We start from the raw sequence: 17,212 nt of genomic DNA, 5'->3' as shown, positions 1-17,212 counted from the left end.
ATAAGGACAGTGTGCCCTTCATTATTGTGATACTATCTGTGAAAGCAACTAGATTAACCAAAGCCCTCCATATTTCTGATGCATTATCAAAGAATCAGGGTTATATCAACCCATATCAAATATTAACACTTATATCTTATTGCTGTAAATATAACACACTGGGGTATATCATCTCAGTTTCCCAGCCACAATTTTTTAGAAGTTGAAACAAATCAACAAATAAAGGGAAGTTAAGCAAAACCTTGAGTTTTGGATGTCTGCCCAGAACTTCTGAGTTTCTTTATTAACTGCAGCAGGCCTGTTGGAACAACTCCAGAATCTACATGCTAGAGAAGAGCGAGAGCTATAAGGTTGAAGTCAGTCTGCTGTCCTCTCTAAGCAAAGAGCTCGAGAGTCTTCTGATACCACCACTAAGTCCTGAGAGGCTGGCCATCCATTATGAAACTTAACATGCTTCAAGAGCAGGCTTCGTACAGAGGGCCAAGTGAGCCGGCCAAAGCCTGCAGCTTCTGGGGTTCCAAAGGCATTCCTGCCTTTTAATTTGCTTTTTCAGAATTGAAAGTACCAAGCAAGCTGGAAGCTAATAAATTAACTCAGGTAGTTTAAAAATGACATCAGAAGCCGCTGGAGGCTGAAGGGTCACTGCATGTAAACAGGATAAGGTAGGAGTGAAGTCTAAGTAGTCAGATTTGTAAAGAGTTAGAAACAAACGAGTACACTAGCAAAATCATTTCACTTTGTGTCTATCTTCCATCTAATGCTTTAGGGAAACATTTTTCTAAACAAGGATAGTGAACAGCATGGTTTCAGAATGGAATGATATCACTTCTACTAAATTGAAGGATAATTTTTGCAAAGTTATGCTCTGGGGAGGACAATCAGGACTGTGAGGAAGCCCCTGACTGGATGTGGAGCAGGAGAGAAGGCTCCCCCCCACCCCCAGCCACCTGTGGTAACCCAGGAAACCTGAGCCCTGCCCTGGGCGTGAGATTCACTGAAAATAGAGCAAGAGGCTAAGAGCAACCTCCACAGCAAAGACAGCTGTGGAGTGGCCATTCCTGCCAGGGTTGCCCTGGGAGCCAACCATCCTGCCCCAGCCTCACTGCCCCCCTGCTGCTGTCACCCACCTCAGAGGCAGCCAGCAAGCTAGTCCTCAGGAAAGCAGGGAGCCATTGCCTTCAGAGAAGCTGAAGTTTTGAGTCCTAGTCCTTACTCATGCAGAACACCAACAAACACCTCCTAGCGGGACTCTCAAATTCTTAGGGGTTCTCTCTGTGTTAAACTAGACAATCAGAAGGGTGTTGGTGGCGCACGCCTTTAATCCCAGCACTCGTGAGGCAGAGGCAGGTGGATCTCTGAGTTTGAGACCAGCCTAGTCTACAAGAGCTAGTTCCAGGACAGCCTCCAAAGCCACAGAGGAACCCTGTCTCGAAAAAACAAACAAACAAACAAAAACAAAAAACAAAAAACTAGACAGTGTATGGAAGGAAAACACATTGAACTGTGGGGCTCCACATTCACGAGGCCAAGCTGTCATCCACAGTCCCTCTGCTCTGATCTCCTGGTTCAGGCTCCATCCTCAGAGCCAGCTAAAGTTTTACCTCTGACTGTCTGCTCTACCCTGATCCACTCAGATCTAGCCTCCTTGCATAGGAAGACCCCCTCTTCTGCAACTCTTTGTGGAGCATAAATGGAGCTGGGCATGGACCACATACATCTTCCTCTTCATGGCATCATCCTGTCCTCTTTATCCCATGCTACTTGCCACAACACCCTTGCTGGCTCTTTTGATTTTAAACATTCTTTTTTTTGTGTGTGTGTGGGGGGGGGGAGTTTCAAGACAGGGTTTCTCTATGGCTTTGGAGGCTGTCCTGGGACTAGCTCTTATAGACCAGGTTAGTCTTGAACTCACAGAGATCTGCCTGCCTCTGCTTCCTGAGTGCTGGGATAAAGGCGTGTGCCACCACCACCTGCCTTGCTGGCTCTTGATATCCACAACCCCTCCTGGTTTCTGCAGTGACTGCAGTATTGGGCTCAGAGCTTTCCTCTCTACACTGTCTCCTGCCATCATCGGGCTCTAGCCATGATGAGCTTCCTCAAATGCTTTCTTCTCTATTTGAAAATTCTTGCATGGTTGTTTGAGAAGCAAGCACTTGAGACTACTGCTGCTCTCCTGTCTCCTGGAGCACCCAATTCCATGAGATTTTTTCCTTCCAAAATTGATTATAGAAGCCCAAGAAAGCTTCCCATCTGCCCTATGGTCAATTTCAACTGATTTCTTTCAATTTCTCATCTTTCTCTGTCCAAGCCACAGCACTAGTCAGATCTATCTTGGGACCCTATGGGACTCTGATACTCTGTTTCTTCTGCCACTGCTATGCCTTTAACAAGGGTCCACTGGTTCTTTGTTCATTACTCAGGAGACAACCTGTGATTAGAATGTGTCTTCCACAGGCTCATGTTTGAAAACACTCCCTAGCTGGTGGTACTCTTTTGGTGCTTCCTGAAGATTTAGGAGGTGGGCCTAACGGGAGGAAGTAAGTCAGTGGGGGCTGCTGCTCTCTTTCCTGTTTCTCTGTTTTCTGTTTGCTATGAAGAAGTACCTCTGTCATATGTTGTCTCCACCCTGAACACGTGGTGCCAACAACCATGGCTTGGGATGTCTGATACAGTGAGCCAAAGTCAATCTGTTCATTGGTTATGTCTATTAGACATTCAGTCACAGAGGATCAGGGAGTCTGCTGTGGGGCTGTGTTATCTAGGAATGGCTGCCTAAATAAGACCTGAACGAAGATAGTATCAATAGACAGCATACTAATGCAGAAGGGTAGACTTCTCAGAGTCACACACCTAGACACCAAACTACAGGTGTCTAATAACGGTGTAGGGAGGGACCCTATGGGACTCTCCCAAGGATGAGGCCCTATTTGGTTATCCAATTTACAGTGGCCAGCCCCCAAACACATACAAAGAGCAAAAGTGGATTCACCAGGTTGTATTTATATATTTGTGTATCTATATGTAACAATAATAATTAAAGAAAAATAGTCCATCAATTTTGAGAGAGAGACTGGAGTGAAAAATATGGGAGGGGTTGGAGAAAGGAGAGGGAAGGGAGGACATTATAAGTATATTTTAATTAAAGTATATTAAATAAAAGTTAATGTAAAATGTGGATGAGGAATATGTCTCTGATTTGCAATAATTGATTTATGTTTAATTTTAGTCTTAATGACCTATATTTTTGTCCCATTGAAAGTCAGTTATTATAAAAATATCCTAACAGTCACAGTAATTCTACTTACTATTGAGCCTCAATTATGAATAATAATAAATATTATTTATGTTTCAAACCTGGCTTCTGAGTTCTAGTGTCAAAACTTCCCCATCTTCTGGCCATCTCTAATAGGATACAGAGTTGATATAAAACATTAACCAATCAAAAATAGAATTCATTGTATAGTCCACAAAATCCTCTCAAAGCCGGACTCACAGTGTGGCATTCTGTTGAGGGGCATCCCCTGCACTGACTACATTACATCGGATCCACTTGCCTCTTCCATCTGGACAGTCACTGAGACCAGCTCTGCCCCGGTCCTGAACAGACAGACGTTCCTGCTCATCATTTGACCAGTCACCATGTCCCACAGGTCTCAGTGCTTCTGAGGTCTGTCATTTGCCTGCTGCTCCCCAGCTTTTTCCTGCTGGGAAGTTCTCACAGAGCCACGAAAAGCAGCATTGACCCTGTCACCCACCTGCTCCAAAGTGTTTGGTGTTGGAGATAAGATTTAGATTTTTTTCACTGGGCATTGAGTAAATCGGGTCAAATCAACAGCCTTACTTTATGCTCCTCTACTCCCTAGTGCAACACAATCTGATGCATCTTGAAAAATTACTGAATTCATGCATAAAAATATTTAAAATTAATAATAATAATCAAGAATCTTACTAGACCCCCATCCCCAGCCTGTACATGTTCAGTCACCCTGCCAATAAGAATTGTATAGAGAGACAGTGCACCCCTCATATCCAGCCTAGGACCATTACAGAGCCCCTTAAGATCCAGCTGGGCTACATGCTATCCCTGTATAGAACTGAAGTGTTCTTTCTTCTCTGAGCCACCATCACACCCCTTTGCCTCTAATCACAGCACATCACCATGTCTATCAGTGTATTCAAGCTATCTTTGAACTTGTTTTACAGGCTAAGCTTCCCAAGGGCAAAGGTGGTCATACCACAAACACACAACCAGATACTTAACAAACCCCAGTGCTGGGTAGTGAAGGCCTGAATGGTTACACTGTTTAATACACAATTTTATCTTCAGCAAGAAATAGTCCATCCAAGTTTAAAACCCTCCTTCCATCTCTTCCAAATTTCTTTTCAGGGATGGGTACCAGCTACCTGAGCATCATAAATAGGCCAGTCTCCTGCAGGAAGATGACCTGACAGTGTGAAAGAGTGCCAGGGCGGACATCAATGTACCTGTGCTCAGCAGCAGCAAAACCTTCATTATGGAGTATTCTTCAAAGGTCAGCTGCAGCCGCACAAACTGAAGGCTGATCTGGCGCATCCCCTGGCACAGTTCATACATGGCAGACTGATGCATCTTCTCTCTGCAAAGGAAAAGCAGCCGTACATGTCTGAGACAGGTCACCACCATGTCCAGGCTGGCAGCCCAGGCAGCCTAACAAGAGCCCTGAGCCTGTTCCCCCTGTGCCTCCCACATGAAGCAGATGTGCATTTTAAAGACAGATCAGATGCCTTTCTGAGTGGCTATGTCAACTGTTTCTAAAGCCCTATGGAGCCACTTACTGGCTTCCTGTGAGAATATGGGAGACTGCTGTTGGGGTGCCATGACTCCCTTCCAGATTAAGGGTACTGTTTGTGGGTGGTGGCTCTGTGATGAGATCATCCACAAAGCAGGGCAGCTGTGGGGATGTGGGGTGAAGCCCCAGGACAAGTTCCCTTTGGCTGCAGGTGTGGCAGAATGACTGCCTTCTGGAAAGTATTGAGTTAGATGCAGTGAGCAGAAGGTGGTCATGACCATGCTTATTTCCATACTTACACCTCTATAAGTATGTCTGTGGGGTACATCTGTTACTGACTTCATCGACATACGTGATACAGAGAATTAAAGGCAATTTAGTAAGGTAAGGAACCCAAGAAGAACTGGCTCTAATCAAGACAGCAACATGGCAGCTTTTCCCTATATACAGAAATGTTTCCATCCACACAGCCAACCCATCCCTCACTCCACTACCCAAATATTTCCATAAAAATCCATGCAGTACAACAAAGAGGCCTTTCTTTTCTCTTTCCTTGAGGGTTAAACAAGGCATCTCATTGTTTTTAGATGCTTTTCAGAAAAACTCGCCTGTTGGGAGGCTGGTGAAACAGGAGAGGACTTGCCAAAGCAAAGGGACAGGGGAGTCACAAGGCTGATGCATTTCCCCAGGTGTATCAAGAGCAGTGAGCATCTGCCCTGCAGCCTCTTCCCAGGATACACTCTGCATTGCCTTCAGGGTGCCAAGGTTCTTCCAAGAGGCAAACATCAGGGACACAGGGAAATATGGCATACTTTGTCTGGATGGTATAGTGTCTTCCTCTTCCTGTCAGAAGCTAGAAGCTACTTCAAGTTAAGACAACATCTCTCTCACACACATGCATGCACACACACATGCACATGGGCACACACACACACATAGTAAAATAAAAACTTGTAGATCTGCCACCCAGAATTAAGCACATAACAAATGCTAACACCACTGCAATACTTGTTTTAGATTTTTAAACAGCTTCATCATGGCACAGTTGAGGCCTAGTCTCTCTCCTGTTGGATCTGGCCCATCTCTTCTTTATTCAAGTTGGGAACAACAAGCTCGAGGGCTTATCATTTGTTCTCAGATGGATGAGATGTAACTACTTTAATACCAGAGACTCTGTGAAGTCGTTCTGGATGCTTCCAGCTTTGTTTGTGAATAACATCACAACTTCTAACAAATTAAAAAGAAGTGTGTGTGTGTGTGTGTGTGTGTGTGTGCACTTACACACACACATGCACATGCATGAATGCAGTGCCCATGGAAGCAAGAGGGTGGCAAATCTTTTAAAACTGGAATTTTAGGCAGTGTGAGCTGCCTGGCATGGGCACTGGGGAACCACACTCAGGTGTTCTTAACCACTCAGCCATCTTTCCAGCCCCATCACAATTTAACAAACTAATCTTTAATGGTGGAGACACAAAGATTCTTAGCTCTTTATTGCTGTTATAAACAATGCCCAACGAACACCTGTGTGTCCACAGCTTGGTACAGAACTGCTTACCTAGGCTTCCTGTAGTCATTAATACTCTTTCCTACCGACAGGGCATAGGAGAGCCCTTTCCTTTCACACCCATTATCCAGCCCCAACTATTCTGCCATCTGATGAGCACATGTTAAAGGGTAGCTAGCTCATAGTTGCTTTCATTTCCATTCTAGTGTCACCAGTTCAACAAATTTTTCCAAATGTTTGCTGATTTGGTGATTTGTCTCCTCATGCTTCTACCCATACTGTTATATTTGCAATCCTTCTATCATCAAGTAACACTGTCTTAATAATAATAACAGCAAGTATTGTTACTAGTCAGGTTTCACATAGCTCAGAACAGTCTCAAGCTTGTTATGTAGCTGAAGATAAGCTTGAGGTTTTCATCCTCCTGCCTCCACCCACTAGAGTAGTAGGATTGCAGACACTCACCACCATACAGTTTCTATGGTGCTGGGGATGGAAACTAGGCATGCATTCTGCCAACTAAGCCACACCCAGCCCCCAAAGAGACAAGACCTGTGTTGACCACACACTGGGCTCAAGCAATCCTCCTGCCTCAACCTTCAAATATCTGGAATAGCAGGCATATGCCCACATGTCAAGCTCCCCACCCTTGTATTATTAACAGTTTTTTCTTTAGCTTGTTTGCTTTGTTTTCATGCTGTCTCCTCCCTCCCTGTCTCCTTTTCTCTTTCTTGCTAGGACTTGCCTGGCGACTTCTCTCCAACTTTAATCTTTTGGTTTAAAATTTGCCACATGTATCTAATCAGCAAAAAGCCAAATTAAAAAAATCTGAGCGCCTCCATGTTTTGCCATTATCCAATCCTAAGCACTGGCCACTTGAATAGCTCAGTCGAATCTGTTTTCATTTATTATGATGACTGCACATGCTTGGATTTTCCCACCATTTAAACTTGCTCCTCTCCTTCTGTTCCCTCTTTGCTCCTTTTTCTACTTTCCTTCTGTGAACTGGATCTACCCAGCTTTTTGAACTTCTCTCTGCTTCTCTCTATATGGCATTTAGAAGGTGAGCTTCTATTTTCACACTTCTAATGATTATTTTTGAATGAAGAACTTGCATACTTAAATTATTTTTGAATGAAGAACTTGCATAGTTAAAAGTAACATTAACTGGAAGATTTCCCCTGAGAAACAGGAAGCTCTCAGAACACTGCATCATTTCTCTTCTATTTCTTTCCATTAGCATCTCTATGTTAATGGTCTTCAGGGCTTGCAACCCACCATACTGTCAACTCACCATCAAAACTACTTTTCCTCTTTCACATACATACATTTCTTCTTTTAGATTCACCAGTGTGTTTATTAACACCTCTTGGTCCCCTCCTTCAGTGCCTTTCCACATGCCAGGCAGCCTCTCTACCATGTAGCTCCAGTGCAGCTCTGCACATGTGTTTGGATGCATTACTGTCTTTGTTTGGGTATCAGCACTCCTTGTCCATCATGCCTCACTCCTGGGTTTAATTTCTTTCTCATTAAAGAGCATGTTTTAGTGATTCTTCCAGCTGAAAACAAAGCTGAAATTCTGAGTCTCAACTTGTTTCAAAGTGTCATTAACTACCGCTTGGTGGATGCCTTCTACAGATTTCTAGGTCAACAGGTAATTTCGCTCAGTACTTTGAGGTTAGGATTCCATGAAGCCTGGATCTTCTTCATGGCTTTGGGGAAACCTCCATATAGTTTGTAATCCTCTCATTGCTAACTTGAATCCTCTCTGGTAGCATTATGTCTGTTTTCTTATATCTGCTCTTTCACTATGATATCCCTAGGGATGGACTAGTTTTTGTTTGTTCTGTTGGAGGTACAGTGCTGTTTCTGAGAGGCAGGCAGTTTTTAAATTCTGGATTTCCTTTCCTACTGCCTCTTCAGTCAGCAGCCTCATTCCAGACTCATCATCAGGTTTTGTTGGTGGGACACTACATCTTTCTCATTGCTTCCTCGACGATATTTTTAGTATTTTCATTCTAGGTGACTTTTTCCAGATTTAATTTCCAACTAAATATTTTTTCCTTGTCTATGTCAAATCCATAGTTTAATATCTTGAGTTTATTGTTTTTTACTTTTGAGAATTTCATGCATGAGTCCTGTGTTTACATTATTTCCAGCCTTCTGCCCCAACTCTAATTCACAAATGACTTCTTTTACTCTAATTATTCTTGTTACTTATACTAAGCCCATTTCATGTTGCTTGGTCTTAGGGCTTGAATTTTTGGTGGCAGTATTTGTTACACCAAGGAGTGAAGATGGTCTATTATTATTACTGTTATTCATACGGAGTCTACTTTATATGGCTGTGTTTAGAGCTTGAGTTTTGGATGCAATATCTGCCATGTCAAGGAGTGAAGACATTCTAGTTCTTTCAAAAACATCAGTGGCTTCCCATGAGGCATTTCTTCTCATGGTTATTATGGCTCCTTTTACATCACCGGGCATTTCAACATGCTTCTTTTAGAGTTTCTTTCAGGTTGGAAGTTCATTTTTAGGATGCCGGTATGCACAATTACATGCATACGTTGGCACATAGTCTTCTATGCAGTCCTATATGCAGGGCCTGAGCTGGTGAAAGGAACTCTCTGGGAAGTCTTAACATTTAGAACTGCCATGATTGTAAGTGTTTTACCTCTTCTGGAGGAGTTTTTATTGCTAATTTATCAGCTTCAGGGCTTTTGGTAGGACTCATGTAGTTTAAATTTGAACTTCACTCAATATAGTGCAGGCTTATGCTCCATATTTCCTTCTGCTTCCTTGGCATGTCCCTGGGCCAATTAAAGAGTAGCTGAGTTTTATTATTCTAGGTGGCAGAGCCCTGGGTTTATGCATAGGGCTCTACCACAGGCCCTAACCCAGCTGGAATGAAAGTCCTTCTCTTGTCCGTGTTCTAACATGCAGCCCTAAAGCAGATGTCTGCACCCACTCATCCGTTGGCTAGCTCGAGGTTTAGCTCAAAGTTAAGCAGACCTGCCCTCCCCTGCCCCTCCACCCCATGCTGAGCATGGCGTCCAGAGAAACTCTGCTCTTGTTCCTCAAGGTCCTTTCACCTTGCTCCTTGAAACTTGGCCTCTAATTGGCCCGAACTCACTAGTCAGTGACTCTCAGGAATCTGCCTTCTTCCTCTTTTCAGTCCTGGGCTTCTAAGTGTGCATGGCCATGCTCAGCTTCTTGCATGGGTTTGGGGACTGAACACAAGTCCATGTGTTTACAGGGAAAGCTCTGCACCTATCAAGCAAGCTATGTCTCCAGCTCTGCTTGCCCACTCCTTTTGAAATTGCCTATGTATTTAAGAGGGTTTGTGCAAAATTTCTATGTGTTTGGTGGTGGTGGGGTCAATTCAGTTCTCACTCTGTTACTTACAAGATTCTTAAACAGAGGACCTGTGTTCAACCAGGGCTTTTAAAAGTCAGAAATAATATGATATGCAAGTGCTAAGTACCAACTTTTACTCAATATATATATATATATATATATATATATATATAGTGATAAAAGAAGACAGAGAAGGAAAATGAATGAGAAGTAGTTAAAGCACAGAAATGGAGGCACACAAGTATGCATGTCATGTTGATGTAAGTAGAGGGAGTACTGGTAATTTATAGATAGTAAGATTATTAAGTGGCTTCCAACTTAAATATGGCATTTGTGAAGATCTCAGAAAGTCAGGAGAGAAGGAAATATTAAGGAGACAACAAAATTAGGGTGCCCATGGGGATTGATAGAAATATGCACTTGACATTGGCTTCTGAAAGTGTCCTCATATGCATTGTGTGCGTGTGCACGCGTATGTGTGAGTGTGTGTGTGTGTGTGTGTGTGTGTGTGTGTGTGTGTGTGTGTGTGCACATATATGTGCCCACAAGCATGCCTTCATGTTGGTGTGGAGGCTAGAGGACAACTTTGCATGCCAGAATATAGCATCCTGAGGAGGAAGGTGCCATCCCCCTGTGTTTTGGAGATGAGGTCTCTTTCCAGCTAGCTTTCTGAGTAGGCAAACCTGGCTGTTTAATCCCAGGGATCGACCCATCTCTGCTTCTTCAGCATGTGCAGTATAAGCAAACCCTGCACCTGGCTATCTAAGGTGGGTTCTGGGAATCAAGCTCAGGTTCTGATGCTTGTGGGGCAAGCACTTTACCGACTGAGTAGCTCCCAGCCATTCACATACATTTTCAGTCCTAACCAACCTGTTCTGCAGGGGAGTAGGCACTTTTGGCTTTGTCATTGAGGGCCTAGTGCCACACAGCTCAGAGGCTTATGTCCTGTGACTTGTGAGATCCAAGTTTCTCACTGGCAAAACCCAAACACCATGAATAATTACAACCTTGCATGGGCATAGGAATGAACCATGCAGAAGTTCCCAAAGCACAAAGTACAGTGTGGCATTAGTTCTTTAAAAATATAATTGTATTAGAGACAATATTTCTATAGAAGTCATGGCTTGTTTTGGTTGAAAGAAGCCAAGGAATCATCAAACTCTTAAAATGAATTTTCAAGGAAAAAACATTTTTTATTATCACTTCTATATATAGGCTGGTACACCCAGGGCAGAGGAGAGACAAGACAGATGTTCACAGGGTAGAAGTGACTTGCCTAATGCTGAACATGAGAAGTAAACACCTTCGTGTCAAAGTGTTTGCTACTAAGACGTGTTAACACACTATCCACACACAGAACAAAGGTTAGAGAGAGACTCAGACTATCTGAAAGCACATGAGAGGGTTCACATGGCAACACACCTAAGAAAGCAATTTTTGTCACGTAGGTCTGAACAGAGTCCTTTAACCCTTTGTTGAATAACCTTGCAGTCCTCAGCACTGTGTTTAGGGAGAGTTCCTGCATACAAGAGTTGAGTTATTTCTTGCTAATTCTCATAATGTCTTGTAAGGATCTATCCTCATGGGTATGAAGAATTTTATATTTGAAGAAGCCATGATCCAAACCGTGATGTTTTACTTAAAATCTCAGGCACCATTGGCCTGAGTAAACAGCTTTTGAGTCTCTTCTACAGTCATTCAGTGACACAGAGATCTTCAGATGGTGCTGATTTTGTAATCAATGAGTGCATTGTTTGTCCTTTGTTCTGCATTATGTAGTAGAACTTCTGTGTTTCCAAATTCCTCTCCAAAACAGGAAGGTTATATACTCAATATAGCTTGAAATTCATGAAAATAAGCTGGCCAGCTTACAAACACACTTAACGATACCACATTATTTTGCACAATTAGATTTAATATACAGAAAGTTACTTTCAAAGAAGTAGAAGCAGGGACAATATTTTGGCACGATACTGGTATTAGCACTAGAATATGCCCTTGCAGAAAGATTCTTCTATATGATTTTATTCGGTTAATGATTGCATCCTATTTTGAACAGAATAATCAAGTATCATCAAGTAAGATTATACTTGAATACTTTTGGAAAGAAAGGCAACTCTGTATTCCGCCTCTAAAAATAAAAAATAAGTGCATAAACTCCAAGTCAACCTTGACCATTGAGCTGCAAGGGAGCTATCTAGGCATCACACATAGAGGACTGGCAGCCACTATTCTCTGCTTCTACAATGAACATATTTGCATATGGAATCCTTTTCTATGTACCTTCTAAGTTCAGAATTTGAACAAATACAACACCTAAAATAGACATAGAAACCCATATATGATTCTAAGAATCTAGGTTAGAATTTTTAAAAAGATTTATTTTTATTTTCTATGTGCACGAATGTATTTCCTGTATGTATGTACGTATGTATGTATGTATGTATGTATGTATGTATGTATGTATGTATGTATGTGCACCAAGTGTGTGCCTGGTGTCCATAGAGGCCATAAGAGGGCACCAATTCCCTGAAACTGCAGTTACACATGGCTGTGAGCCTCTGTGTGTGTTAGGAACAAATCTGGGTCCTCTGAAAGAGAAGAAAATGCTTGTTGTGGAGTAATCTTTAGTACCCTGTGAAGATGTGTCACTTTGATCAGTTTACTAAAAAGCTGAATGGCCAATACTTAGGCAGGATTTTGGGGACAGAGAGAATGCTGGGAAGAAGAAGGCAGAAAGAGAGCAAGCAGGATGTCCAGGAGGAGAGGTAACAGCCAAGAGCCACATGGCAGGATTTTTGTTGTTGATTTTTGAGACAGGGTTTCTCTGAATTGTTTTGGAGCCTGTCCTGGAACTCGCTCTGTAGACCAGGTTGGTCTCAAACTCACAGAGATCCTCCTGTCTCTGTCTCCCAAGTGCTGGGATTAAAGGCGGGTGCCACCAACACCCAGCTGCATGGTAGGATTTATATTAATAGAAATGGGTTAATTTAAGTTATAAGAGTGTTGGGGACCAAAAAAGTTCCATTTTGGAATTTCTTAAGGTCCAGCCTCTGGTTTCAGTAAACAGGAGCACCCAGGAGCTCTGGCCTACAATTGTATTGCTAATTTGAGCAAGTCTGCTATTGTATAGCATAGCTTTGGTGTAGAATGCCTCCTAGTTTGTATCTCTACAGGACTAAGCATTTGAATAGGCCTGTACCTGGGCAGGTGGTTAGGTGTGTGAGTAACAAGTGAGGAAAGAGTTAGGAGTAACCTGGCAGAGAGGGGTCAGAAGGAGAGAAATGACCTCGTGGCCATGGAAGCATGGTTAGAAAACAGCCAAGAAAATGCTGAATAAAAAAAGAGACTCCAGTTTTGCAGCATGGAACCGAAAGCTCTCTAAAGATGACAGCCTGTGTTTGGTCTTTCTCGCCGTTGGGTTGCTAGGAGTTTCCAAGTCCACGTTCCCCCACTCAGGCCGAACCTCATGGCTACCATGGCTTGGAGCTGAGACAGGCGGGGCCACGACAAAATGGTGCCCCATGTTGGGTGCCAATTGTTCTGGACAGCTGTCTTCAGGACAGTGAACAGAGCCAGCCGTACAGTCCCAGGTCCGATTCTGAGTGGGGGTGTGTGGACTAGGGAAATCTAATTACCCAACAGTGCTAATGATGAGAAGGAAACACCATATCATCTCAGGAGGGCTCCCAGCTGATGCTGAGAAGCCATGGTTTATTGAGACATCCATTTTAAATAGTCTTCCAAGGGCAGGGACAGCATCAGGAAGCATCTATTATGGTGTATATAGCTAATATCAAGTGATTCTATTAATTCAAGCATTACCTAAACAGTTCCTCAACACATAGACAGAGTTCTCAGCCCAGGCATGGGCCTACTCAATGCTTAGGCCCATAGAGATGCAAACTAGGAGGCATTCTACACTGAGGTCATGGTATACAATAGCAGCCTTGCTCGTATTAGCAATACAATAGTGGACTGGGGCTCCCGGGTGCTCCTGTTTACTGAAACTGGAGGCTGGAACTTAAGACATTCCATAATGGAACTTTTTTTGGTCCCTGACATAAGAGCTAGTTAGAAACAAGCTTAAGATATGAGGTTAAACTTTCATAATTAATAATAAGTCTCTGTGTCATGATTTGGGAGTTGTCTGGTGCTACTGCAAAAGACTCGCAACAAGTGCTCTATTAACCACTAAGTTGTCTCTCCAGCCCCTTGGGTTAAAAACTTATGAAAACAAACACACATGCATGCAAACACACATATACATGTATGTGCTCTACTGTGTGAACTACAAATTATTTAAAAATACTTCAACAGTTCTGTTACTTGAAAGTTTCTCCAATAGGAAACCAGTTTCACTAGTAACTGTAGCTTTACTGGGCCCTCTCTTGGGACTTCCATTCCACTAAACTAAAATTGTATGACAATTTCACATAACCCAGTCTCTCCCACTTGAATTCTATTTGGAAAAAAGTGAATACTCACAGTGAGAAAATATTTTGTTGTTAGTTTAAGAAAGTTTGGGTTAGAAAATTTTTCTCCTGTAATAATAATAATAGGGATTAAACAAAGGCCATTAAAACCAGGGTAAGTGGAGTATTCAAAATTGAAATGATTTGCATGTGAACTGGCTAGTTTTATTTCATATTGAAACAGCCTGTGTCTAAGCACTCACACTATCTTGTTTTTTTTTTTTCCTTAATGTTTCTGGCCATCTATTACCTCTTATCTATTTTATGCATAAAATAATGTGTTGTGTTATAAGGTATTTGATCTTTTAAAATTGAGGTATTTCTAATAACTAATTATTATTTCCTGTTTCAAGAGTCAGTTTCTTCAGGGATGGGGCCCCTGAGAGATGACCCATGCCTCAGTAGATGGTTCTATACCCATGCATATACAAGGAGCAATAAGTGGACTGAATCTTTTACAAAAAAAGTACATGAAGTTTGGAGACATAAGCGGCAGGGGGATATAGGAAGAATTGGAAGGAAGGGAATGGAGAGCGGATTTGATCAAAACATTTTTGATGCATGTATGAAATTCTCAAACAATAAAAAGAAGTACACTCATGCTATCATATTATATCAATAGTACTGTGCTAGCTTACATTATGGGAACAATTAAATAAACAGTAGGTTCATTGTAACATTCTTTTAAATTCTCCTCTCATGCATTACATTCTAACCACAATCCTCCCCATATTATTTCCAGTACCCCTATACCTTTCTTATCCACTCTTCCTTTGCTTCTTTCAAAAAAGAAAGAAGGAAAGAAAGAAAGGAAGAAAGAAAGAAAGAAAGAAAGAAAGAAAGGAAGAAAGAAAGAAAGAAAGAAAGAAAGAAGGCCTTCCAGGGACATCAACCAAACACAGCCTAACAAATTACAGTAAGACTAGGCACAAACACTCATATCAAGGCTGGACATGGTAACCCTGTAGAAGGAAAAGGGTCCCAAGATAAGACAAAAGAGTCAGAGACACCCCAACTCCCACTGTTGAGGATCCAATTAGAACAGTTTTGGTATTCAAGCATGGCCTTACCTAACTAAAATAAAAGTTAAAAACCTCCATAGTCATTCATCTATCTAGATGGCTATCTGGTACCTGCTGATGGCAAATGACAGTCCTAGAATCACAGTTCTGTTCTACTCTGATGCAAGCAGGCATCTGGTCAACCAAACTACAGGCAACTCCCATTTCCAGGTGCCTGTGAAACTCAGCAATGTCTGAAAGCTCCTCCTACACTCGTCTTCTAGAGTGTGACCACAGCTAGGTCTTTCTAGTATGGGGATGTGTGGTGTGCTTGTGAACGTGTGTGTGCTCATGCATGTGTGTGTGTGCACTTCCCATCTGCCTTTTCCAGATTTTTACTAGTGATCTCTATTCTGACATCTCCCACAAAGATGTATGGGCTCATCTGAATTCACCTTTGAGGTGAACAATTTTAGAGGTACACGTAATACTCACCCTTTAGTTGTCTCACGGGTACTATCCCTGACATTCAGGCAGCTTACTAGAAAGTCAGGAAATCACAAAGACAGAAACAGTAAGGAATGGAACTCTGTCACTAAGAAGAGCCCTTAGGGAAGAGTTCTTCCTCTTTGCCACACAGCTGTTGGGGAATGACTTCCATTGTGGTGGCAATGGTGGTAATGATGAGTTAACATCCTCCTTACAAGAGTGTTGTGATACACTGGTTTTGAACTTGGGCCTGGATCAAACCTGGGCTCTTAACCACTGAGCCATCTGTTCAACATGAATGAATCATCACTCTGTACACCAAGTAAAATAAGCCAGTCGCCAATGATAAATACTGTATGGTTTCACCTCTCTGGGGTTCTCCAAGGAGTCAGATTCACAGGACATAGAATGGGGACAAACTTTCAGCTTTATTTGAAGAGAAAATTCTGTTGATTAGCTGCACAGCCATGTGATTGCATCTCGTTTCCCTGAGCTGCACACATGAAGGGACTCAAGTATATTTTCATATCTACCAAGTTTTGAAAAATAAAATGACTGCTTACAAATCATAGTCTTACTACACTCTGACAGAGACGATGAAACTAGACTTGTGTCTATTCATGTTAGCTTCTGTCAGGGCTTGGTGTGGGGGTATCTTTTCTTCTTTTATGAGACAGAAACATCTCTGCTCTTCATTCCCACGGCTTGTCTTTACCTTCCTGTCTTGTCAGGCCTCTGTGTTGCTGTACACATGTTTTATTACAAGATGAACCCAAGGCCTTTAGAAAGCACACGGTTACAAAGGTTGCCCAGAAACAGTCCCCAAAGACTTGTTTGTTGTAGTGCTCCTGCCCTACGGGGAAGATGGAAATGGACTTTCATGTCTGACTCTTCTGTCTTCCATAAACTGCCATTTAATCAATGTAACCCTGTCTCACTGGCTGGTGCTTTAAATGCCTAAGTACAACAGTTCTCCAGCTCTGCTACCTGTGGGGCCCAGGAAAAGAACGCTGGTGCTGTTTACTCCACATCCTTCAGCAACAATGCACTAACCTATCTTCTCACTCACACCTCTGAGATGTGTAAAACAGCATGCTGGGAAGTTTTTCAAAAAGACAACTAAAATACTCCACAGTCATCCCTGTATTAAACCCAAGGGAGTGCACACACTGTGGCCTCTGCCCTTCTCAAGAGCAGAGCACATACACTTCCACGATTGGGTTTCATATGGTACATGTTTACAATGAGAAGAGGTGAGTGGTAAATAAATTTCTCTAACTGAATGCCTTTGAGTTTCTGGACTCTCAGAAGCACATCCATCAATAAGGATTTGGTTTGCTAGTAGCCAGCTAGTACTTCAATAAACTGCCCCTAGGACTGTGAGTGGTATATTGTCATGAGGCACAGGTCTCATAATAATGAGTCAAATAACTCGAGATCACAGCACATTGTCAGGTTGGGACAGATCAAACATGCTATTCCATGGACAGTGTAACAGATGGCTCCTGATGGCTTGTCATTAAAAAGTTTACAGAAACTAGCATTCAGAAACAGTCCCTCCCTCCAAACCTTAACGAGAATACAAAGGACCTCAATTTGAATCTGCAAATTATG

At 42.4% G+C, this 17,212-nt stretch overlaps 1 protein-coding gene across 1 annotated transcript in view; it reads right to left on the bottom strand.

The window, feature by feature from the left end:
* Positions 1–17,212, bottom strand: part of Nr3c2 (nuclear receptor subfamily 3 group C member 2) — a 321,919-nt gene that overhangs the window by 32,436 nt on the left and 272,271 nt on the right. The window contains exon 6 of the mRNA XM_027410547.1: positions 4,486–4,616. Within this exon, the coding sequence (XP_027266348.1) occupies positions 4,486–4,616 (131 nt within the window). The remainder of the gene's footprint in view (positions 1–4,485; positions 4,617–17,212) is intronic.

This window comes from Cricetulus griseus, chromosome 3 (assembly GCF_003668045.3).
Source record: "Cricetulus griseus strain 17A/GY chromosome 3, alternate assembly CriGri-PICRH-1.0, whole genome shotgun sequence".
NCBI lineage: Eukaryota > Metazoa > Chordata > Mammalia > Rodentia > Cricetidae > Cricetulus > Cricetulus griseus.
This window is presented reverse-complemented; position numbering and strand designations above follow the sequence as displayed.